This window comes from Pleurodeles waltl, chromosome 2_2, assembly GCF_031143425.1.
Source record: "Pleurodeles waltl isolate 20211129_DDA chromosome 2_2, aPleWal1.hap1.20221129, whole genome shotgun sequence".
Lineage (NCBI taxonomy): Eukaryota > Metazoa > Chordata > Amphibia > Caudata > Salamandridae > Pleurodeles > Pleurodeles waltl.
The window spans coordinates 259170360-259195925 of NC_090439.1; the positions used below are offsets into that span (position 1 = coordinate 259170360).

The 25566-nt window shown below is 44.6% G+C and overlaps 1 protein-coding gene across 1 annotated transcript in view; it reads right to left on the minus strand.

Annotated features, from left to right (window-relative positions):
• The window catches only part of FASTKD3 (FAST kinase domains 3), a 144951-nt gene that overhangs the window by 18675 nt on the left and 100710 nt on the right, over window positions 1-25566 (minus strand). Inside the window, exons 5-6 of the mRNA XM_069219710.1 lie at window positions 13179-13248; window positions 5023-5137 (exon numbers count right to left, since the gene is read on the minus strand). Of these exons, the coding sequence (XP_069075811.1) occupies window positions 5023-5137; window positions 13179-13248 (185 nt within the window). The remainder of the gene's footprint in view (window positions 1-5022; window positions 5138-13178; window positions 13249-25566) is intronic.

Consider the following 25566-nt stretch of genomic DNA (forward strand, 5'->3'; position numbering starts at 1 on the left):
GTACTGTAAGGCCAAGGTGTAAACCTTTAACATCTACCCTGAGGATGAGATGCAATGTGCAGATTTCAAGGCATATGATTTGACTGGCTGGAATGATTCTCCTCCAGAGAGCCTGAAGGAGTAACTACCTGTGAATACGGCCATTTACTGAGAATAAGTCCCAAGAGGTTCTTAGGGAGATAATATTAGGCACTTATCTGGTCTATTCTTTTAACTAGTGTCTCCTACTGACCAGCTGTTAGTGGATAATCTTCATACCTCTGTCTGTTTATCCAGGCATCTTTGAACTAATCACAAAGTGATTGCTGGGATAGTTCCAAGTTTAGCTCTTTTAGTGCTGGGTAGAAAGTGTTAGAGTGCATCTGTATATCCAAACTCTACAGTGTGGACCAAGGAGTAAAGGGAGTAAAACTATGTATCCTTGTTCCATGAGCATGACCCTTTAGTCCCCTTTGTCCAGCAGATCAAGAAATTCAGCTGCGAAAATCGAGGTATGTGTCAGAGAGAACAATTTGGTGGAAGGAATGGCAGTTAGGGCGAGGGGCGGGAAGAGAAAGACACAGCTCTTGCAGATTAACTGGATGTCCCAGCGATCCACTTTGTCTCTCAATGGGTGCAAAAATGGGAGACCCTCCTCCAGTGCTGGAAGACAGTGGCTTAAGCTTGCGGGGGTGGTCAGAGACACTTTGAGGCAGAAGAACCAGCTGAGGATGGCAGGGACTGTACCTGCTGCTGCTGTTGGTGATGGCATCATTCTCTAGATCCATCCTTGCCCCAAAAGAATAAATTGGTGCTGTGGGGGCAGCTAGGTTCTGCAACAGCTTCAAAGTTTTCTGTACTGCTGATGGAAATGTCTCTTTGGAGAGGCTAGGCACAGTGAGCAAGGCATAGATCTGCTGCTGTTGAAGTGTATCAGAGAAGAGCTCACGTATTTAGGAAATGAGCAATTGGCATGAAAGGGCAAGACCAATTCAGCAACTTCAACATCATCGGACAAGCCTGGGGAGTGCACTCCAACCTCTCAATGTAAGGTGATAGCTGTGCCCTGGGACAGCGCCAACAAGTCATTGGAGTTCAGTCTTAACTTCAAGATCATTTTGAAAGCTTGTGAATTACTGCTGACCAAGCCTAAGAAGCACTATTCATGTGGTCTAGAAGACTGAGGAAAGGCTGAGATAACTTTACCAATTCCTTCCATCACTTTGTTTTTTGTACAGGAGTCTGATATCAGTCTACTTTGCCAGTTTCCATAAGGCGTAGACTTAGCAGCTCGGAAGGCACATGGCATTTGCAGTGTGGAAAGCACACCTCTTAGAAGCAAATACTTTATATTCATTTTTTAGACTTTATGCCCAAATTTTCAGAGTGAAAGAAATTTATGTTAAATTTTGAATAAGTAGCTTGGACCACCGGACTTTCAGGTGAACACTGTAATGATAAGAATTTTGTGTCACATGGAGCAAATTGGTGCCTTCTAGCTATTTAGCTGGGGCCTACTAAGCCAAAAAAGATTTTTCCCAAACAACCAGAACATGCTCAAAAGTCACATCACTGAAAACAAGCAAAGACTCAGCAACTGTAGAGGAGGGCTATACTATGTCCTTCAAAATGCTAGATTTAGCAACAGCTTCTTCTGTTCTTTGTATCATCATAGGGAATTAAAAAACGTCTTCTGAAGGAAGGCCAGAGGGGAAATTGATGTTTTGGAGAGGTATGTAGGCCATTTGCATTTTGTAAATCAAGATATAAGAATGCATCAGTGTGGTAAGGGGGAAGAAGTTTTTCAGCTCCAAATCGTCATCTTCTATATGATCATAGTCCTTATGCAAGGCAAGGGTATCATAGTCTTAGGTAAAGAGTTCTTCCATACTGGCAAATCTCTGGGCCCTAGGAAGATGTTTTTCCAAGGGCTCATTATCAAAGCATGCCTTAACCTTTTCCTTTTGCACTCAGATAATCTCAGAGGACTCCGAAGGCTTCAAGGATGGTGCCGAACGATGACTCGGAAGGCAGCGCTGTAGGCAGCACCGACTGATTGTGGACTGGTGCCTTAGGAGAAATTCATGGAATCCCAAGTGAGGTGTAGGGATTTGAGCCAGCTACCCAATTTATTTTGTTTTACTTGAGAAACAAATACATAAATGAGGATATTCTGAACGCCAATTACCTTTCAGGGTAGCAATACTTAATCAACCATTGATGCTAGTAAACAAATAAAATAAATTCTAATGTGTTAGAAGCTTCCCCTGCGTGTCAAACATTATTTAATGCTTGACATTTTTTGTTACATTGTCTGCAGGTAAGATAGATAGGAGTTAAGCAGTCAAGCTTGAATACCAGAAAGGCAAGCTCAGCCTGTTTACTCTCTGGCAGTCGATAAGATAAATGTTAGAAACTGGGTTTCTAGTTGGCAAAGGTGTGCACCTGGTCCAAAAAAAGAACCACAATCCTAGTCATGGTAAGTCAGTTAAACATCATAAATTAATCTGTGCTCTTCTTCTGGTAGCAAGGCACAGACAAGGCAAGCTTAACTTAGGAGGCAATGTGTAAAGTATTTGTGTGATACTTAAAACAGTAAAACAGTGAAAACATTACAGAAAAATAATCCACACCTGGTTAGACAAATAGAGCTTAATTTAATGAACAAAACAAGACCAAACAACAAAACTCCAATTAATGGAAGTCAAGATATGCATTTTTAAAGACTATCTGCAAATATAGTGCTTAGAATCTTAAAGTACTAACCGGACTATTGGCTGCGCTAGATCGGGGTAAATCCAAACGTTCAGGCCGACCTGAAGCGCAGGCCAACTGCTGAAACAGTACCTTGTGTGGAGGGTTGCGTCGATGTCGAAGGTCTAATGCGAGAAGCACAGGAAATGATGCAAGGCAGACGTGTCTGTTCCAATCTGCATAGTCATCGGTGCGATGTTCTCGAGGTACAGCGATGAATGCTTTCCAGTAGAGGCGATGCATCGTTGTAGAGCCGCGCAGCCGGCGATAGGAAGGTGATGTGTTGTGGCTGGGGGTAATCCATTGATTCCAAGCCACACAGTGGCTACTGCGATGTCCTCATCAGCAGCAGCGATGCATCAGCATCGAGAAGAATTGCGGTGGTTCCGATCAGCGCAGTGACGGTGATGCTGCACAATCCACTTCCAAGGTCCCAGGATTGGATTGGCACCATTTTGCAGGGTAAGACTCACAATTGGCAGAGTCCAGGAGCTGTAGCAGAGTTGAGTGAAATCTTTGATGTCCCTGAGACCTACATACGGCAAGCCAGCAAGTCCTTGGAGTCACTTTGGTTCTAGGGAAGCTGTGGGTCTAGTCCTTCTCACCCAGGCAAGGAGGGCCAAGCATAGGCAAGTAAGTTGTCCTTCCAGGTCAGCAGTGCAGCAGAGTTGCAATCCTGTAGCAGCACAGCAGTCCTTCTTCCTGGCAGAGTATCCACAGGTCCAGAAGTGTGCTGGTTTGGTAAGGTCAGAAGTCCAGTTCTTATATCCAGTGGTGCCTTTGGAGTAGGGATGACTTCAAGGAGAGGCTTCAAAGTGCATACAGGTCCTCTTTTTCCTTCCCTGGCTCCAGACACACTACAGAGGGGTTGGTGGAGGGGTGCTGTATGCAAGTGTCAGCTTTTCCCTCTCATCCTGCCCAAGATGACTCTTCAGCCTGGTGATGGCCCATCAGGATATGAATGGCCCATCAGGCACACTTCAGCTCTCTTTGTGTGTGACTGTCTAGAGGGAATGCTCAAAGACCAGCTGTAACTGGTCTTTGGAGGCAGGCAGCAGGCACTCAGGGCTTGAGAGCAGAAAAATTACAACTTTCTAAAAGTGAAATTTTTAAAGTTGTAATAATACATCCAGCTTCACTATTAAGGAGGATTTATTATAACAAGTCCATAGGTACCAAACATGACAGTCCTACTCCTTTTCAATCAAGAATTACACATAATAAGTATATTAAAGCATCCCCAATGTTATCCTATAAGAGGAGTAAACCTCACACTAGTGAAAAACTAATTTGGGTTTTTTTCCACTACCAAGACATGTAAAACTAAAAACGTAGATGACCTCCCTTTTACTTACACTTCACCCTGCCCCTGACCTGCAATCTTCACCAAAAATCTTAGTGTGAGGAGGGTGCAGGGGGCCTTGCAGGGGGGTATGGCCTCGTGCCGAGAAGCACCTAAGAGACACTTTTGTCCCCACCTCCGCCCCCTCTTCTAAAAAAAAGAAAAATCTTGCTGAGGCTGCTGCTGAGGTCCTGAGGGGTTTTCACACGTATTAGTGGACATTGGCAGTTAAAAGTCTCTGAAAACGAGCTGAAAACCACTGCTTACAGTGGTTTCCAGCTTTTTTTCTCTGCCACCATGTGATATTGGCTCCTCACCAGGAGACCGTGTGAGGGGAGCCAATATCGTGTGCCACATGGTGACACCTATTGAGTTGCCACGTCGGCCACCCTATGGACTACTAGTTCCTAGCTTTGTGTTGTCTTATGCATAATAAAAGGGGAGTTTAAGGCTTGGCAAGGGGTTTTAAATGCCAAGCCAACATGGCTGTGGGACAGCTCACAAAGGTTCTGTAGTGGCAGGCCTGAGACATGTCTAAAGGGCTACTTAATTGGATGGCACAATCGGTGCTGCAGGCCTACTAGAAGCATTTAATTTACAGGCTCTGGGCACATACAGTGCACTTTACTGGGGATTCATAAGTAAATTAAATATGCCAACTGTAGATATACCAAAGTTAGCGTGCTTTAAGGGAATGAGCACATGCACAGTAACACTGATTAGTGGTGGTAAAGTGTCTGGAGGCCTAAGGCCACCAAAAAAAGATCAGCAAAATGGAGGCAAGGCAGGCAAAAAGTTTGGGGGAAATATACTCTAAGGCTGTCAGGTCTAACAATAAAAAATATTTATTTGATGACAGTAATGTTTGGTATTACAGCACAATGCCAAGCAAACATTGAGTAGAAAGTGTTATACAAATAAATTATTTCTGTAATACAGCTTCTTACCTGTACTACTTCATAACCAAGGATCTTCAAATGCCTCTGCTTAATAGCTTCTTTTCCAAGGAGATGGTGATTGTTGCTGCAAAATCGTCTCTGGCCATCAATACAAAGGGCTATTCTGGAAACCAAAAGTATGCATGTGTAAATTGTAATAGTAATGGACATATTTTTTTTATTTGAAAAAACAATCTGTCTTTACTATTCTCTTCCAATAATGATAAGGCAGAAAGTACTCCACACATATATTTTGATGCAATAAATGGACTACTATGATCCTTCCAAAAATATTTCAGACGTTCAATTTCAAATACGTTTTGGGACATTGCAGCTAGATTGCAACAAACTGCGTCAAACACAAGTTATTAAACATATCTAGCATGCCACAACAATAACTTTCATCTCCAGTATTTCATTGTAAACCTTGAATAGATCTGTAAGCAGTAGCCAACCAAAAATTAGCTTATTGGAAGATATGATGGGTGATGAAATGGTTACAACTTATTACTACATAAAAAGTAAGACTTGCTGAAAAATGTATCCTGAGCTTTATTTGCCTCCTTCACAGACCGCTGGAATTAAACTTCTCCCGTGGATACCCTTGTCAAATGGACACTAAGTGAAGGCCTTCACCAACGGTTTGTAGAATTTGAGACATTAACTGTTCTAAAAATACACACTATTTTGAAAACAAATGTCACTTTTTTTGTTTAAAGCAAAACCGAAGGTTTTATCTCAGCAGCATTATACCATTTCTATACAACATGCTTGCATGGTATAATTGGCTGTACCTCCAACTTTCGGAGGAAACTAACTAGTAGACTGACTTATTACCAATAGTTACCACCCTTACAAGAGTACTGAGATTAGACTATTAGCACCAACTAGTGTTTGCCTTCAATCTGGATTCAGTGGCAGGAAGATGAAGGGAGTGGAGCCATTGGACATGTACATTTACCTGTAATTGGTGAAATAGGGGAATGGGTGATAATCTCCATTATATAGAGTTTTAACAACTATATGCCCTTCCTGTCACTATAGACTTTTGCCTTCAGATCTGACCCAGAACAAGAACAGTAGTTAATGTCTTCAAAAACTCTTTTGGGTAAATAAAACGAGGAAAGGAAAACTGTTCAGTCATTCTCCTTTGCAGGAGCTCCAGATTCCAGACCAGCTGCACTGGGACACTGAGGGAAACCAGCTCCTATTCTGTCGCATTCTGCCCCACACAAGACTTGAATGAGGACGTATTAAGGAGGTCGCAACAGATGTGGGCTTCATTGGTGGCCTGGTGAAATATATGATTCTTTTGAATATCACATACACACTGACCAGAATGTAGTTTCTTTTGAGAGCTGGCTATGTCCATCTATAGCATACCAGACAGCACATATTCCTTTACCTGACATCTGGTGAACCTTCAAAGTTAGCAGGGTCTGATAACCAGCTCATCTGTTTGTCCAGGGTCAGTTACCAGCATCTGATGGTGGATGGAGGGAGTATAAATCAAGTTTTTAAACTGCAGATCCACCTGAGGGTGCGGAAACTAGAGCTACTCCAGCTGCTGTTGATGTCCCATAGGTCTACCTATACCATGAAGGGATCAGTATAACTCTACAGAATCTGCACTGGGTGGGATGGTTACCCTGGTTATCAGAGTTTGCCCCTGGAGAACCTCTCAAAAACGAGTAGTGTTGGTGAAATTGTTTGGTTAGGGGAGGCATGGCTCAAATTGTTGAGTAGGGGAAGGGAAGACCCAAAGAACCAGCCCTGATACTATTCTTCCCTATAATATGCTATGTTTAGTTGTAAACCACACTATTACCTGCAAGGGTATCGTGGCGCTTAGCAGGTGTGTGTGCCCAGCCATGCCTATGGTAGATTGATTATTTGAAAACCCAGGTCTTCAGCGTCTCCAGGAATTTGCATTCAAGAAGAGAGGAGGAGACTTTGACGTGGAGTGAGAGGTCGTGTCATGCTGTAGGAGCAATGTAAGAGAACACCCTCCTCTTCATCTGGTTTTGTTTATGTCTGGGATGTGCTTGAGCAGGAATCCTGAGGAGAGGAGGTGTCTGGATGGTTGGTGGAGTAGATGTGACTGTTCAAGTTCAATATGGCTGGCATTGCGTAGTGCCATAAATAATCATGTGAGGAGTTTCAATTGAAGGCATTTGTGTATCAGGAGCCAGTGTTGTTCCCTGAGGTGTACTGAGAAGAGAGTTATGTGTGGGAGATTGAGGGTGAATCTGGTTGCAGAGTTCTGGATGCTTTTTGGTCTTCTAGTGAGTTGCTCGGTGATCGTGATGTAGGTGTCTAACTTGCTAGTGACTAGAGCATGAGTGACAGTTTTTCTAGTGTAACCTGGGCGCCATTTGGAGGTCTTCCTCAGCACCGTCAGGGTGTGGAAGAAGGATACAGTGATGGCATAGACTTAAATGTCCATGTCCATTTTGCAGTCAATGATTATTCTGAGGTTCCAGGTGTGGCTAGGTGAAATCCCAGTTTGGCCAGCCACCAGTTGGAGTCCCATGGTGAGGGATTCTTGCAGAAGATCACTAATTCTGTCCTGTTGGTTTATAGCTTGAGACAGCTGGCTTTTATCCAGTTAGCTACTTCGGTCATGCAGGCAGTGTTTTTAATTCTTGTGTTGGGGGTCTTATTTGAGAGGGAGAGTAGGAGTTGTGTGTCATCGGCTTAGGACAGGATTTTTATGTGCACGGATGATGCTAGCCAGAGCGATCATGTGTGCGTTCAAGAGGGTAGGGCTGAGCGATGAATCTTAAGGCACATCGCAGATGAGTTTGAGGGCTTCTGAGGAGTAAGGTGCCAGGGTGAAAGCTTGTGTCTCTTTGTCAAGAAGAAGCAGATCCAATGGAGAGCGGGTCCTTGGATGCAAATATCACAGCGTAGTCTCTCATCATTGAAGGACAACACCATTGGACGTCCTAGGACACCTCCAGAGAACCCGGTTGAAAGCATCCTGGTGTGCCTGTGTCCAACTGTAGGCACTGTGTCACCTAAATCTAGACCCACTTAAGAACCTGTATCAAGGCACCCAAATGATGGTTCACAAAATCACTGAAGGCCTTCTCCAGAGGGTTTCTGATTCCTTCAAAGTGTGGATATACCATCCAAGGGGGTACATGGCATTAGCAGTGCTCAGGGCCAGCCTGTCTGAAGCAAACAATTTTATGGCCCATAGACCAAAGCTGTTTGGACTCACAGCCCCAATGTATTGTGGTTTAGCTTTGCCAATGATGACTGAACCACCAAACTTTCCACAGAAGAGTTTGCTGCCAGGAATCTCAGATCGGAAGGTGTGGGCCTATGATGCTATGGAATTTGTCTGAACTGCTGGGGCTAGAAATGGTTTTTACTAAGCAGCCAATACAGGTTTTAACAGATAACGTAATAGGCAAGCTGCAAAACTACTCCTTCAAGTAAGTAGCCATTTTGTTTTGCAGTTTAACTCTTGATTCTGGATTCACATGATGTGCACTGACTTCGTACGGGTTTCCTCATTGTGGTGGCTGGACTGGAGATGAGACTGAGCTTGTTAACAGATGCTTCAATAATCTGTCCCACTTGTGCCTCTCTGGTGAATGTGTGTACTGATGACCATGTCTCTGCCATACATATGCTGCTAATCAGAACGCTGGCCAGGAAGTCTATTGTAGCTCCCTTTCTTGTTGAAAGTGCTCTTTGCTTTGTCTCTAGCTGTATATCAGCTCTCTTGTGACACATTTGAACTGTCTGAGTTATCCACCTTGCCATGTTGTTCTTCATGACCAGTTCTCCCTGGTTACCGTCAGCAAATGAGAGGAAGAGTTGCTTACCCTTCCTGGTTGACTTTATTCTCCCCATATAATATACTGACACCTTGTGGGCATCCAGTGTGTGGAACGCTCTTACTGCCTGAGTCTTTGGCTCTTGGAAAAAACTCAGCATCTGAATAGTTTGGTTTTTGTGGAAGTGGGATATGACAGTCCAAAGGAAAGGTGGGTCGATCCTCATGACTACTCTGTCCTCGTGTATTAGCATGTATAGTTCCTGTATGGAGAGTGCTTGTAGTTTGCTTACTCTGTTGAGTGAAGTCATAGCAATTAGAAACACAGTTTGGCTCTTTCATCTGTTGTTTCAGTCCCACATTAAGGTTCCATGTGGGCATAGATGCACTTCTTGGTGAAGCCATCCTTTTTGCTCCCTCCAGAAACCTTTTGGTCACTGGTGCAGTGAAGAAGCTTCTTTCTATGTATCCCCTTCTATAGGCCACTATCGCTGCTAAATCTACCTTTAATGATGCATAAGTTAGATTTTTTTCATAACAGATGGTAAGATAGCTGATGACTGCAGTTTCACATGTCCAGTCCTAAAACAGACCAAATCTTGTGTGTATCTTTCCCATTTGGCTGTGTAACATTTCCTCGTTGTTGGTCTTCTTGCTCCCTGAGGACTGCCATCGATCTCTCTGGTAGTCCCAGAAGACTGAATTCTATGTCTTCAGGAGCCATTTCGCTAGACCAAGTATGCTGGGTCCTGGGTGAAGAATCTTCCAAACTTACATAGAAATGAGGTCTTCTGCACGTAGTGTGCCATTTCCAACAAATCCGAGAATCAAATTTGTCTCACCCAACATGGAGTAATGAGTATCAGTGTTATCCACGATTGCCTGCACTTGTTGATTACCATTGATAATAGCAGGATCTGGGGAAAAGAGTAAGCAAATCTCCCTGACCAGTCTATTGACAGCGAATTCCCTAAGGAGTGGATATATAGATGTGAAAAATTGGCATTTTGTGTTTTCTGGCATTGCAGACAAGTCTATTTCTGGTGTTTTCTACCTTCTGAACACCTTCCCTGTCACTACCCTTCTAGTGTGGGTTGCTTCTCTTCTCTGCTGTCCCTCTAAACTGTAGGGCCCCCATCGATTTTGCTGTGTCATTGTCCTTTTTGAGTTGCTGCAGTGTCATCTAGTGCACTTTTAAACAGGCGTTCTCCATTGAAAGGGGTGTTGTCGATGTTGGCCTCAACTTCATTCTTGAACACATTTGTAGCCAAGCGTGTCTCCTTAAGGTTATTCCTGCCACTAGTTGTCTAGCCGCTGTGTCCACGGCGTCGAGTGCTAATTTGAGGCACGTGTTAGCTATGCTCTTCCCTTCCTTTGTGAGGGTGCCTGTCTGATTCTAGTATTGCTCTGGTAGGTGCTTCATTAACTCGACCATCCCTTCCCAATGTTGATGGGCATACCTGTTAAGCAAGTTGTTCAATTTTGTGATACATCATTTTGTTGCAGCTCCTCTCTCAAACTTTCTCCAAACAAACTCTATACTTTTACTTTCTTTTTCCAGTGGATGTCAGGAGGTTGTCGGTACACTGCCTCTTCTGCTGGCAGTGGCTACAATGATGGAGTCTCCCACCCAATTACCCCGAATGTAAGCAGGGTCCTTTGAAGAATGTTTGTATTTCTTCTCGACCCTGGTTTCACTGACCTGCAGGTTGCTGGTTCCTTGAATGCCTCTCTCTCCTGGTCCAAGATGCTTGGGAGAATAGGTAGGTATTGGCTCTTACTCTGGGAGGGTAGGAGTGTTTCCAGCAGGAAGCATGCCTGTGACGTCTCGTCATCCAGTTGGACTGCATACCCCTCTGCTGCCCTTTTGACCAGTTCATTGTCTAAGCATCTCAGGTAGCAGTGGTAGGCATTTATATGCCTTATGTGTGGATGTTACTGTATTAAAAAGGAAATCCTCCTCTACTGGATATGCGTGCATCTGCACATTATGGTATGCAGCTGCTCTTGCTATGACCTGATTGTAAGCTGTAGAGTCTTCTGGTGGTGAAGGTCTCGTGGGGTACAAGCCTTGGTCGTTTGAGGTAAGGGAATCAGAGTCATATAGATCCCATTGGTCTGTATTTGCTGAATATCAGTAAGATCATCCACGTGTGGTGATGCTGAGGATGTTTGTGGTGAGAATTGCATCTCATATCTAGGTGATGACTGTGGTGGTCTGGAAGAAGGAAGAAGAGGAGAACGTGGTGGGGAAGGCTGTTTCTGTTGAAAAGCCTTTTCTCTCTCTTTGTCGTTTGAGATTTGTTTTGGTGGAAGTCCAGCACCTAATGCCTCTTGAAAGATTAACTTCTTTTTTATAATAACCAGAGGAGAAGCAATTATTCTTCCTGTGCCCTTTTGAATTTGCACTTTGTGCTGTCTAGCATCCATGACCTCTAAAATTGGTAAAATGTCTGAGGTTTCTTGTGTGGAAGTAGTAGGCTTACTACTTGTAGTTTTCAGCTCCGAAGATTTAGTCATGGAGTGTTTTGCCCCAACCTAAAGTATCAGCTCTGAAATAGATAAATGTTTTTTCGGCTTCGAAATCGGTGTCTCTACTTTTCGGCTCGGTACAGAGACAGTTGGAACAGTATGTTTTGTCAGTGCCAAATATACTTTGGTCTTTATCTCGGTGCCGAATCCGAAGGTTGTTTTTCAGATTTGACCATGGTCTGAAGGCAGTGGAGGACCGTGGACCAGTGCTGGAAACTTTTTTTATGTCTTTGGTTGGTGTGACAGGGGAGGTGTACTCATGTACTGCGCCGGAGGTATGGAGTTGCTGTCCGCATCGGAGTCATGTTCGGAATCAGAGTCTCTGATGGAAAGCGCCGTACTTTGTTCTTCCTCCTCCTGCGTGTGTTCCTCACTGAAAATAACGGGTGTATCTTCTGTGGACTTCGAAGCCATTACCAGTCGATGAGCTCTTTGGTCCTGAAGAGTTTTCTTAGATCTAAATGACATGCAGGTGCCACAAGTCTCTTCTATATGGTCAGGAGACAGACAGAGATTACACACCAAATGCTGGTCAGCGTATGGAAACTTGGAGTGACACAGATGACAGAATCGAAACGGAGTTCATTCCATCAGCCCGACATTGAAATAGGCCTTAAAAGGGCTAGGCCCGTTGTAAGGGCGAAATAAAAAAAAAACGACTACAGATAGAAAACACGATCGAAACAATACCGACAGTATTACAGAGAGGGAGAATAAGTTCAGAAGGCCCGAACTGAGATCCACCGGAGCGAGAGGAAACACGTCCAAACCAGACAGCGGAAAGAAAAAATCTAACAATGACTCAATGCCCATGCGCAGTATTACCCAGAGGGGGAGTCACTCGATCTTGTGACTCAAAAACCTTCTTTGAAGAAAAACAACTTGTAACACTTCAAGCCAACACTAGATGGCGGACTTATGCAAAGCATGTGTATCTACAGCTACACATCCAGTGAACATCCAGAGACTAAATAACATCTAATACACAACCAGATCTCAGCATGAAAAAAACGACCTTAACTAAGTGAAAATCCAATTTGACTGAAAAAAGCTCAAGGTAATAACAAAGTGGACCAATCACAGGAGCAGTCGATGGAAGCAACCTTGATTTGAAAATATCTAACTCTGTTGCTAGGTTATATGAAGGAGACAAATGATAGGCATCTGTCTAGACGTTAACCAGTCGTGCAGCGAATCTCCAACAATGAGGACTGCACAAATACATCAAAAGAAAAAAAGAAAAAATCACACTATCGAAAAGACCATGAAAGCTGTTAAGGCCAGAAATTAAAAACTTGAAGGATCTTCAAGGCAGGACGACCCTAGATTTATTGGGCTTCCAGAGACTACTCATATCAGAAATATGGAAAAATGGGGTAGCAGATTCTATGTACAATCTTTAGAAGGGAGTCGATGTTTGAGGTATTTATTGTGTGATATGCCCGCCAGTATGTGGGGCACCTTAAACCTTTGTCAGGCCAAAATCCACCACCAATAATAGTAAAAATTCATAATTTTATACACAGAGACACAGCTTTACACTTGGAAAAGAGCCAGAAAAAATATACAATTCGACAGTGACATGATCTTCTATTGTGACTTCACAGTGGCAGTTCAGGAAGCTTAGACTTGGTATATAAAATCAGTACTACGGAAAATGGAAATGAAAAACATTATATAATACCCTGAGATATTTTCTACTGAACAAATGGGAAAAACTTTCTTCTTAGCCAACAGATGGCATATCCATGGAATACACAGACACCATGCTAAAACATAAAAAGTTCCCCACCACGACAATTTTAATGGACTCGGAGTAACATAACTATACTTGCTATCGTACCTCTTATGGGCATCTTCATGGTGGGTGGCAGGTAACACAAACCCTTCTTCATCTAGTTTAATCTCTGCATCTAAGGAAAAAAGATGCACATTGACTTTATGTAGACAAATGATGTGCTTGACTTTAATCAGTAGTTCGAACAATGAGCACCACATCTCAAGCCCGCCATCGAATTATTCAGAATACTGTTAAACGCTAAAGCATACATTATTTTATGTTAGGGTACAGAGACTTAAAAGCACAACATATAATCAAGTACTACATCCATGATCATGTACATGGCATAAATGTATTGTTTGTTGATTTTATTTCTATTGCACCACCACTGACCCAGCCAGTGCTACACAAATATTGCATTAAAGGCAGATGACAACATTAACTAGTAAGAGGAAAAAAGCTTAATTGAAGATCATTCCATAATGGACAGTTGATATATACATTTTGTTCAGACAACAGCAGTGGTCTGGGCACTTCTGGTTGCAAAATGCAGGTATTAAGTGTCGTCTAAAGTGGTCTTGCCAGAATAACACCTCAACATCTGGGGCGTCTCTAATGGAAAGGGTGGAGGCATGGAATACCAAAGGTGTAAATATCTGGGAGAGCATTAGAAGAGGTGACTCCCCTGATTTAGCCTACCTGCTTGCCTATGCCCCTGGCAGAATTTACATGGTTGGTTGTTCTTCATGTTTATATCTAATCTAGGTAGAAGATTGTCTCGTCACTGAAGGCTTATGGAGAGGGATATTGCCCCCCTGCAGCTCACTACCCTTAATGTTAGGAGGGTGTTCACGGATGAGAGCAAACTTTCCACTGGTCTGAGATTCCTTTTCATAAGTACATTGTCTTGACATCCTTTTATTCAAAGGAATGATATACGGAAACCTGCTGGTTGAGGACAGTGCCCATTTGTAGGGAACAAAAGGTTTAAAATACTACTATCACTCTGTGGTTAGTAAAGGGTCTTAGACGTGAGCGTACACCAATGATTGGAGGAGGTGGTAGGGAGCCAGTGGACATCCTGCATAACAGTGTACAAGCAGCTTCCTAATACCAGGTCTAACCTTAAACCAGAAGATGATGATCTCGCACCCTCACCTTTCTTCACAGAACTGGCTGCCTGTTAACTCTCCCCAGTCGCATCCTGCTGGTTATTTTTCCCTCCTGACTGATTGTGACCACTTTCCGATTGGGGTTAACTACTCTCTGGAGAAAGTTGGAGCCAGGGTAATACTTTTATTTTTGTCATTCTTCATGAACACCCACTAACAATACTTTGATAAAGGAAGAACATTTCAACTTCATTAGTCTTTGTCAGAAAAGTAGTTATGAATGATCACTGCACAAGGAAATAGGACAAAAGGGTAAGAACTGCCACTCTGCTATTTATTCCCATATACACAACTTGTTTTTTTAGTAGAACATGAACACTTTTTTACATCACGAATACCAAGGATGGGTATACTGTTTAAACTGCCATGAACAGTTGCCTTAAGTCACAACTAGGAGCTCCAGAACCTGCTGGGGAACTTTAGTGGTTCACTGTATCATATAATAAAATCTCAGATGGAAAAATGTGCAATAAAATATTTTTTTAATTCAAATAGTATATTTTTTTAGGGATATCATAAGGTGACTCATAAAACAAGCTTGTATTGTTAAAAATGCATTGACTAATTATCAACTTGAAACATCATTCCCTTTGTTACTCACATCATCCTTTTTTATTGTTTTGATCTTTTCAGGTAAAAGAACTGACCTTGTTTCTTAAAGTCTTAAAACCTACTAACTGCCCCCACAGATATCATTCCGGGAATCTACTCCGCATTAACCATAGGAATAATATGTTTTAACCAATGTGAAAAGAAGCCACCATTGCACCAGAAATGAAGAAATCAAGTTTACCCCAAAGATCAAGCCAATTATAAGTCTAATGCAGGCTCATGTATTTTAAGTAAGCTCATGTTCACTGGACAAATACAAAAACAATAATACTGGCAAATTATCTTTAATCCCTACCATTCACAATGTTGTCCTCAGCATAGAAAATGCTCTCCTAGTGTAAATGGACAGCTCTAGGGAAACCCTACAAAGATGTCATTTAGACATAGGCACTCCTGTTTCGCTGGACATCCGCTTTTGGTATGTTTGGCAAAGTAGCTCTGATATACAGACTCAATCGAGACAGGAAGTGTGAGGAAAAGAGCTTGGATGAGTCTTTTCTAAATAATAGTACCAGGAAAGTTTTACTTGTATTGCCATCCATCAGTCAAGTTAAGCGGTATAGTTCCACAGTGCTCTCCTTTAACTCAGTGCTTATTGAAGTTGCATTTCAAGCCTCTTATGTAGATATGTACTTGTTTTCCAAACTTCAGTAAACTGTATCCATAGTATTCTGTGTATGAACAGATCACCCGACCCATATGTGGACTTTCTTGCAAGCATTTGTGGTATTTCTACTTGTGAGAACTTGCCGTAATTAAATGCCGCAAAAACAGAATACATCATATTTGGAACCAGGGAAAGGTTGGAAAGTCCTTAGTTCGATATCTTAGACCTATTTTCACCCAAAACATAAAAACAAGCTACAAAAACAGTTGACATAAGCGAGCCGATTCAAAGCGCCATGGCTGCCATGAGCATGAGCGCAAAGGAGAGACACAAAAGGAAAAAGAAGTTTGCTTACAGTCAAACATATTGGCAATTCTGTAATTAGCCATGTAACACGGTCGGTGACCAAGGCGGTAACCAAACCGCCCTAAGGCAGAGCAGACATAAAGCTCTTTAGTAAAGATAAAAAAGGGTTTTTGAAAGGCATGCACATGAACGAATAAAAGTGATGGGCATGAGGTGGGCGTGCTTAAAAGCCCACAATACTTACAACAGGTCAAAGCGCTTGCGCGTTTGACCTAAAAAGCACATTTTAACTGTGTCAGATGTGGATTCAACAACGGTACCTTGTGAGGTACTCTGCTTCACATACTTTTTAGGACTTAGATATTTCTCTCTTTTGTTTTGTATTAGGCCACATTACTTTGATCATTGGCACTGTGATGAGAATTAAGTAACACCATCCAGGGTAGTTTTCAAGAGAGGTGTATTTAATTGTAGTCAATTTTGCCCCTGGAATTCTGAAATTGCATGCATCCAAGTTTTGAGTTTAACAGCACTTTCCCTCGTGGAAGTTTATTATTTTTCAGGCAATTCTGCCCCTGGGATTTCAATCACCTCAGTCGGGGGGTTTTATTCCGTATGTTTCATCATCACAACTATAATTCTTTCTATTTTATGTCTAGAGACTGGCTGCACCAGTTCAACAATGATTGTTTTCTGGCAGGGTTTGAGGAGGGTTCCACTCAAGAAAGGCTATAATTACTTACTGTCCCTGTTCTGTTCTGCTCTATATGACCATTACCATGGTCCGTCCAACTTTCAGTCACTGGTCCACAACTCTTATTAAAAAAGAACAAGTGATGGACAGAATGCTGAACAATGTCAAATATTCACCCCCAGTACAGAGATCTGGGCCTAAATCCATAGTTTTTTTGCTGCCCATGCCATTCCAGTTTGGACCCAGCCGTATGCAAATCAGTCTTGACCCTGTTCCCCATGGGAACAGTCCAGCCCGAACTGCCAGGCCAGGTCTTCCCTGGACTGGAAACAAGCATCCTGGGACTGGTTTCGGGGTTTCCACTCCCACTCCTGGAGACATTAATGGCCCTGGGGACCACCACCCCCCCAGGGCTGGCTCCTGCTATCTCCCAAGGTCCCACGCTTGGGAGATAGCCATTTGCCTTTCGCTTGGTTGGGGCTTTGACAGCTCCTGCTATACGTCCCTAAAATATACACTACAAAAACAAAGGTTACAGAGACGTTACAGTTCGGTTCAATTAATCAATCAATCAATCAAATAATTTATTTAGTGCACTACTCACCCGGTAGGGTCTCATGTCGCTTGGGGGGTTGGGAGTGGCCAGTTACTGCTTAAAAAGCCATGTTTTTAGGTGCTTTCTGAAGGTTAGTAGGTCCTGGGTCTTGCATAGGTTGGTGGGGAGGGAATTCCAGGTCTTGGCAGCGAGGTGGGAGAAGAATCTTCCGCCGGAGGTGGTGCGTTGGATGCGGGGAACTGTGGCGAGGTCGGCGGAGCGGAGCTGGCAAGTTGGTATGTGGAAGTTTACTCGTTCGTTGAGGTAGGCCGGTCCAGTGTTGTGGAGAGCTTTGTGAGCTTGGACGAGGACCTTGAAAATTATCCTTTTGTTGATGGGCAACCAGTGTAGGGATCTGAGGTGGGTGGATATGTGTTTGTGGTGAGGGAGGTTGAGGATGAGTCATGCGGCTGTGTTCTGGATTTGCTGGAGTTTTCTTTGAAGTTTGGCTGTGGTCCCTGCATAGAGGGCATTGCCGTAGTCCAGTCAGCTGCTGATGAGGGCGTGGGTGACTGTTCTTCTTGTTTCTAGGGCTATCCATTTGAAAGTCTTGCGTAGCATGCAAAGGGTGTTGAAGGAGGAGGAAGATATGGTGTTGATTTGCTGAGTCATGGAGAGGGATGAATCCAGTATGATGCCAAGGTTGTGTGAGCGGGTGGTGGGTGCTGGGGGTGGTCCAAGGGTGGTGGGCCACCAGGAGTTGTTCCATGCTGTCTTGTTGGGGCCGAAGATGATGATCTCTGTTTTGTTTGAGTTCAGTTTGAGGTGGCTTGTTGTCATCCATTTGGCGGTGTCGAGGAGTCCGGCGTGCAGGTTAGTCTTGGCGGTGGCTGGGTTCATGGTGAGGGAGATGAGAAGCTGGGTGTCGTCAGCGTAAGAAATGATGGTGATGCCGTGGGGGCAGATGATGTTGGCGAGAGGAGCCATGTAGATGTTGAAGAGGGTGGGGCTGAGGGAGGATCCTTGGGGGACCCCACATATGATCTTGGTGGCTGTAGACCGGAAAGGAGGGAGGCAAACTCTTTGGGTTCTTTCGGAAAGGAAGGAGGTGAGCCAGTCCAGGGCCTTGTGGCGAATTCCGGCGTTAAACAGGCGTGCGCAATGGGTTTGGTGGCATACAGTGTCAAATGATGCAGAGAGGTCTAGGAGGATGAGGGCGACGGTCTCGCCCTTGTCCACTCTGGTCATGATGTCATCTGTGCAGGCGATAAGGGCGGTCTCAGTACTGTGGTTCTTGCAGAATACAGATTGGGAGGCGTTAAGTATATTGTTTTCTTCAAGGAAGCGATAGTTGTGCGTTGACTATCTTCTCGGCGACCTTCGCGGGGAAGGGGAGAAGAGAAATGGGTTGGTAGTTTGTGAGGTCTTCCAGGTCTGCTTTGGGTTTTTTGAGAAGAGCGTTGACTTCGGCGTGCTTCCAAATATCTGGGAAGGTTGCGGCGTCGAAGGAACTGTTGATGACTGCACGGAGATGGGGAGCGATGATTTGCCTGGCCTTGTTGAAAATGTGGTGGGGGCACGGGTCTGTTGGGGAGTCTGAGGGGATGGAGTTCATGGTTTTGCTGATTTCTTCGTCGTTGGTGGGGGTCCAGGTATTCAGTCGGTTGGTCTGGCAAGGTGTTGTGGTGTTGGTTGTGTCAGTGGTGGTGGTGGGTGCTGATGATGAGGGTGATGAGAAGCTGCCATGTATGTCTGCGATTTTGTGGTGGAAGTAGCTAGAGAGGGAGTTGCAGAGGTCTTGGGAGTGTGGGGGGGTCGATCGTGCAGGATTTGGGTTTGGTGAGTTCTTTGATGATGGCAAAGAGTTCCTTGCTGTTGTGTGTGTTGTTGTCTATGCGTTCTTTGTAGAATGATCGTTTGGTGGTCCGGATGAGTTGGTTGTGTTGGCGCATGGCTGTTTTGAGGGCAGAGAAGTTGCTCCTTGAGGGTTCCTGGCACCAGGCTTTCTCAGTTTTTTGGCATTCTTGTTTGGAAGATTGAAGTTCTGTGGTGAACCGGGGGGAGGGTGGGGGGTCTTGGTGGTGCAGGTGTTGTTTGTTTTCAAAGGGGTTAGGGAGTCTGTGCAGGTTTCTAGCCATCGCGTGAGGTTGTGGGCGGCGGTGTTGGGGTCGTTGGTGATGGAGCTTGTGAGAGGTTGGAGATCAGGTGTTCCTTGGAGATCTTGTTCCAGGGTGTGGTAAGTTGGTGGTGGGTTTCATGAAGGAGAAGTGGATACAGTGGTGGTCAGTCCAGTGGAGTTCGTTGGTGTGAATGAAGGTGATGTGGTTGCTGGAGGTGAAGATGGTGTCTAGCGTGTGTCCCGCTGAGTGAGTGGGTGAGGTGACCAGTTGCTTGAGGCCGAGGTTTGTGAAGTTGTCCAGCAGGGCTGTGGTGTTGCAGTCGAGGGTGCTTTCCAGGTGATAGTTGAGGTCACCAAGGAGTATGTAGTCTGTGGAGGAGAGGGTGTAGGAGCTGATGGTATCGGCGATGGTGTCACAGAATGGGGGGTGGGGTCCTGGTGGTCTGTACATGAGGGTTCCTCTAAGGGTGGTGTTAGCGTTTATGTGTATTTGAAAGTGTAGGTGTTCTGCATTGTCTAGGGAGTCGTTGGTGTTGGTGGAGATTTTGATGGAGTTTTTGTGTAATATGGCAATACCTCCTTCTGGTTTGTTGGTGCGGTCTCTACGGGTGATTTTGTAACTCTCTGGGATGGCTATGGCAATGTCTGGTTCTGATGAGGGGTTAATCCATGTTTCAGTGAGGAAGGCGATGCCAGGGGAGTTTGTGGTGAGTAGGTCCCAAAGTTCGATGGCGTGATTGTGGACAGAGCGGGTGTTAAAGAGGATGCAGTTGAGGTGGTTGTGTGGTTTGGTCTTGTTGCGGTGCTTGTTGGTGTTGCAGGTGTTGGTGTGAGTGCAGGAGAAATGGCATGCGTGACATGAGAAAGGTCTGTGTGTATGTTTGGGGTTGTCCTGGGCGGAGGCGGGATTTGGGCCTGGGTTGAGAGCAAGGAGTTCTGTGGAGGAGTAGTGGTACTTCGGGGGGATCGGAGGGGCGATGACCAGGGGGACGGGCGCTGGGTGCAGTCCAGGCGCAGACGGGCGCAGACGGGCTTGTCTCTGGCGCGTGGCCACCATTAAGAAGGGTGGAAGGGAGGAGCAGCTGGGAGGCGGGAGGGTGTTTCCAATGGGGGCACGAGGGGGGCGGGCCACAGGGGATGCAGCGGCTTGGCTAACCAGGAAACGGCGAGCACCGGAAAAAAAGGGAAACGGGCACAAAATGGAACGCGAAACAAAGCAGGGCACAAAAAGGGCACAGTCAAGTACAAACACAATTCTGAAAAACTCAAACTAAAAGCAGAAAACGAAAAGCAATCTGTAGAAGGAAATAACAGACTTGCCTACCACTAGGCACCAGGGATGAGGCACAGGCGGTACCTGCGGGTGTTGGAGGGCCTCGAACTTAGTCTGTGGCAGTTACGGCAGGGACAGGGGCATGAAGGCAGGCAGGTGGATCTGAAGTGTACTCCTGGCCTGAAGCAGGTCAGGGGGGTCACACTAGGCTCCGCGCAGCAGGCACCATTAAGAAGGGGAGGTAGGAGGGAGGAGCAGCTGGGAGGTGGGAGGGTGTGTCCAATGGGGGCACGAGGGGGGCGGGCCACAGGGGATGCAGCGGCTGGGCTAACCAGGAACCGTCGAGCGTCGGAAAAAAAGTGAAGCGCGCACAAAATGGAGCGCGAAAAAGCGGGGCACAAAAAGGGCACAGTCCGGTACAAACACAATTCTGAAAAACGAAAACTAAACGCAGAAAATGAAAAGCAATCTGTAGAAGGAAATAACAGCCTACCAGTAGGCACCGGCGATGAGGCGCATGTGGGTGCCTGCGGGTGGTGGAGGGCTTCAAACGTCATCTGTGGCAGTAACGACAGGGACAGGAGCACAGAGGCAGGCAGGTGGAGCCGAAGTGTACTCCTGGCCTGAAGCAGGTTCAGATTTTACACAGCCAAAACCAGAGGAATTCCGCTCTTATAGTTAGAGTTATTTCAAGTAACTATAACTCACGCCTTAAGGTAACTATAACTCGCACCCTCACCATGCTCAGTTTTCTAATCAATAATTGTACTGCAAATGCTACAGTTATATTATGAATGATGTCAAAGATATCATGAGTGATGTAATATCTGGTGCAATTATTAGTGCATGACAAGGGCGCAAGTAATAGTTACCTCAGGGTACGAGTTATAGTTACTTGAAATAACTAACTATAAAAGCTGAATTTCTATGGTTTTGTGTATCTAAAATTTAAACCTAAGTATAACATCCCTATAACCTTTACATTTTTAGTGAATTTCTAAGTTTGAAAAAAAATTCTATTTCCTAACTATAAAGTCCCTGTAACCATTGGGTTTTTCAATGAATTTCTACGCTTTTTTTTAATGCAGCAGGCACTGACCACAGGATCTGGCACCTGGCCAGACCCTCCGGTCAACCCCCTGCATACATTCAACCACCCATGCGTGCATCCAATCACAGGCCACACTCACCCTTCAAGGGAAATCCAAGGAGAAGGCACACAAAAAACGGGGGAGAAAGCAAGGAGGAAACACCAAGAATGCTGGAAAGGCAAGCAATAGGCATGCACAAAAGGGGGATGAGAGCGAGGACAAAGCAGTTAGTACAAGGGAAAGGCAAACAGCAGGCACATACAAAACTGGGCTGAGAGCAAAGAGAAAACTGTTAGAACGAGGGAAAGGCAAGCAGGAGGCACAAATAAAATGGAGCTGAAAAGTAGAAAGCAGTGAGAACGAGGGATAGGCAAGAAGCAGGCACAAAATGGTGCTGAGAGCAAGGAGAAAGCAGTGAAAATGAGGGAAAGGAAGCAGCAGGCATGCACAAACCAGGACTGAGAGCAAGGAGAAAGCTGTGAGAAAAAGAGAAATTCAAGGAGCAGGCACATGTACAAAACGTCTGAGAGCATGACGGAAGGAGGGAATGGCAAGCAGCATGCATGCACAAAATGGGGCTGACAGGAGAAAGCATTGAGAGGGATGGAAAAAACCTGGGGGGAGGGGGGGCAATCAAGGAGAAAGCAGTGAGAGCGCGGGAAGGGACAGCAACAGACGCACACATAACCAGGCTGATAGCAAAGAGAAAGTGGTGGGTATGAGGGGAAAGGCAAGCAACAGGCACACACAAAACAGGGCTGGGAGTGAGGAGATAGCAGTGAGAACGCAGGAAAGGCAAGCAGCAGTCCAAGCACAAAACGGAGCTGAGAGAGATTTTTGTTAAAAGCAGTGAGATTGAGGGAAAGACAAGTAGCAGGCATGCACAAAAGGGGGATGAGAGCGAGGACAAAGCAGTGAGCACGAGGGAAAGACGAGCAGCGGGCAAGCACAAAACGGGGCTGTGAGCCAGGAGAAAGCAGTGAGAGGAAGGGAAAGTCAAGCTGCAGGAACACACAAAATGAGACTGAGAGCAAGGAGAAAGTGGTGAGAAGGAGGTAAAGTCAGGGTGCAGGCACATGCACAAAATGGGTCTGAGAGCAAGATGGAAGGAGGGAATGGCAAGCAGCATGCCTGCACTAAAAGGGGCTGAGAGCAAGAAGAAAGCAATGAGAAGGAGGGAAAGGCAAGGAGCCATCACACAAAAATACCTGGGCTGGGGGAGGGTAATCAAGAAGGAAGCAGTGAGAGTGCGGGTAAGGCAAGCAGCAGGCACACACAAAACAGGTTGGATAGCAAAGAGAAAGTGGTGAGTATGAGGGAAAGGCAAGCAGCAGGCACGCACAAAACGGGGCTGGGAGTGAGGAGATAGCAGTAAGAATGTAGGAAAGGCAAGCAGTAGGCCAAGCACAAAATGGGGCTGAGAGCCAGAACAAAGCAGTGAGAAGGAGGGAAAGGCAAACAGCAGGAACGCACATAATGGGGCTGAGAGCAAGGAGAAAGCAGTGAGAAGGGGAGAATGGCAAGGAGCAGGCACACGCAAAAAGGGGCTGAGAGTAAGGAGAAAGCAGTGAGGAGGGAAAGGCAAGCAGCAGGCACACATAAGACGGAGCTTAGAGCAAAAAGAAAGAAGTGAGAATGGCCCCAGGGAGATGGGGGTCCTCAGTGTCGGGGGGGGCTTTGGGGTTCCATGCATCCCCAGTATATTTCTTATTTGTAGCCACAGGGGAACACCATCTCCCCAGCCCAGCCCTAGGAAGGGGGCCACGTGCGCCCCCTCATTCATTATGCTGCACATGTCCCAGGGACCTGCGCACCCGGGGTCCAAATTAATAAGAAGCATGGGAGACCGCACTATTTAAAAAATAAAAAAGGCACAAATTCACAGATCCACCTGCACATTTTGTGGGAATTAACAAAAACAAACACTTTTTAGCACTGGCGGGGTCCCGAGGACCAAGGCAAGGGGGTTAGGGCATTCGTAGCCAGCCCCCTTTTCTTTTTTTTGGCTTTTTTTTTTTTTTTTTCTGGTACTCGGATGAAGTTGAGTTCCAAAATGGCTGCCAACACCTCCTGGTTGAAGTGTTGGCAGTCAATCATAAATCAGCACAGGGACTGTTAGATCCGCAGTGCAGTCTCGTCCATAGATATCTATATTTTCTAACCTATAGTAACCCCAAAACTACTGAACAGGTCTACACCAAATCACAAAAGCACTATCTGCGCACCAAGATCTAGCTTCCTGCCAAATTTGATGTAATTCCGTTCAGCGATTTGTGTCTAAAGGTCTTATGGGAATGAACACACACTTTTTGTTTACCACTCATTTTCTTGGCCTCGCCTGGTAGATCATCCCAAAACTTTCCAAGCTCAATAAGACCCTATAGAACAATTGTCTTGGAAAAGTTTGTGAGGATTCGTCAAGCAGTGCCAAAGATATAGGCAAAAAATGCTTTTCCTATGGAAACTAGGTTCTAACTACAACTACCTACTGCTGACCGCCATAGATTTGTGGCATGTGTAGCTGCAGATTCACATGTTGTGCATATACTTCTGCCTTCTAGTGTTGGGCTCGGAGTGTTACAAGTTGTTTTTCTTCAAAGAAGTGTTTGAGTCACAGGATCGGGTGACTCCTCCTCTTCGGCTCCATTGTGCATGGGCATCGACTCCATGTTAGATTGTTTTCCCGCAGAGGGGAAGGTAGGAGTGATAGAGTATAAAGAAAAGCGATGTCCTTGCTAATGGAATGTTTAATTTATATATATATATATATATATATATATATATATATATATATATATATATATATATATACACACACACACACACACACATATATGTACAAATGTTAACTTAAACGACTGCAGGCTGCCAGGGAGGTGGGAGGGTGCATGTGAATCTGCAGCGGAACATGCCACGAACTGATGTACACTGGCTAAGTTAAATTTTCCGTTCAATGGCATGTGTAGCTGCAGATACACATGCTGTGCATAGACTACAAAGCACTTAGTCCTCCCATAAAAGCTGAGGTTAGCCAGTAAGAGTTGAAGTTGTTTGAAATAATGTACAAACAAGAGTCGTAGCACTCGTGGTATAAAGACAGAGTTAGAAGTTGTTCGTATGTTCAGTATTCTTCGTAAATTATCAACCAAACTTTTGTTTATATCACAATCCGAGTTTTATTAGTACTGTTCAACAATCCTCCACAAGAACAGCTTATTCGAATGTTCAGATATCCTCCAAAAGAACAGCCATTAGTACTGTTCAACAATCCTCCACAAGAACAGCCTATTTAAATGTTCAGATATCCTCCAAAAGAACAGCCAACACGTGTTTCATCCTCTGAGAAGTATCTCTCATTGAGGACTTCATCAGGGCTGAAAAATAAAATAAAGTGGTATCTATGTATATGTTGTGCAATAAAAATAAGAGCAGAAAAAATGGACCAAATTCCAAATGTGACAAGATTGTGGTATGCAAATACATGCTATATTGTGACCAGTGTGATAATCATTAATAAAGGAAAACACACCAGCTAACCAAACAACCCAAAATGCTTCCTGATCCGTGATCAAAATTAAGGTCTAAAAACGTGACAAAACATGTCTACAGATCATAGTGCCCAGAGATCATACCCAGAATAAGTGCACAAAAATTATAAACAATAAAATAGGGGTAATCCATGTGACTAAAGTAAGAAAAGGATCCCGATTTGTGTAGAGTACTGTTACTTAGAGGTTTACCACTAAGATCGAAAATAACCAGGAAATATTCTAAAATAAATAATGAGGGGCGAGAAAAAACCTCCACTAACCTTACTGTACTTCATAAGTTCAAAACTATCATATCGTTCAGTATTCTTCGAATATTGTCTATGATGAGATTAAAACATAAGAAAGCAGTAATGCGGTCAGCCCTTACATCTTGTACTTAAGTAACAATTAAAACTAAACTTTTAACCGCTGAAAATGAAATTTTATGAAAATAATCAGAACCAGTAAATATGCAAAAATCTCACCTCCGTCAGAATGTCCGAATAACTTAA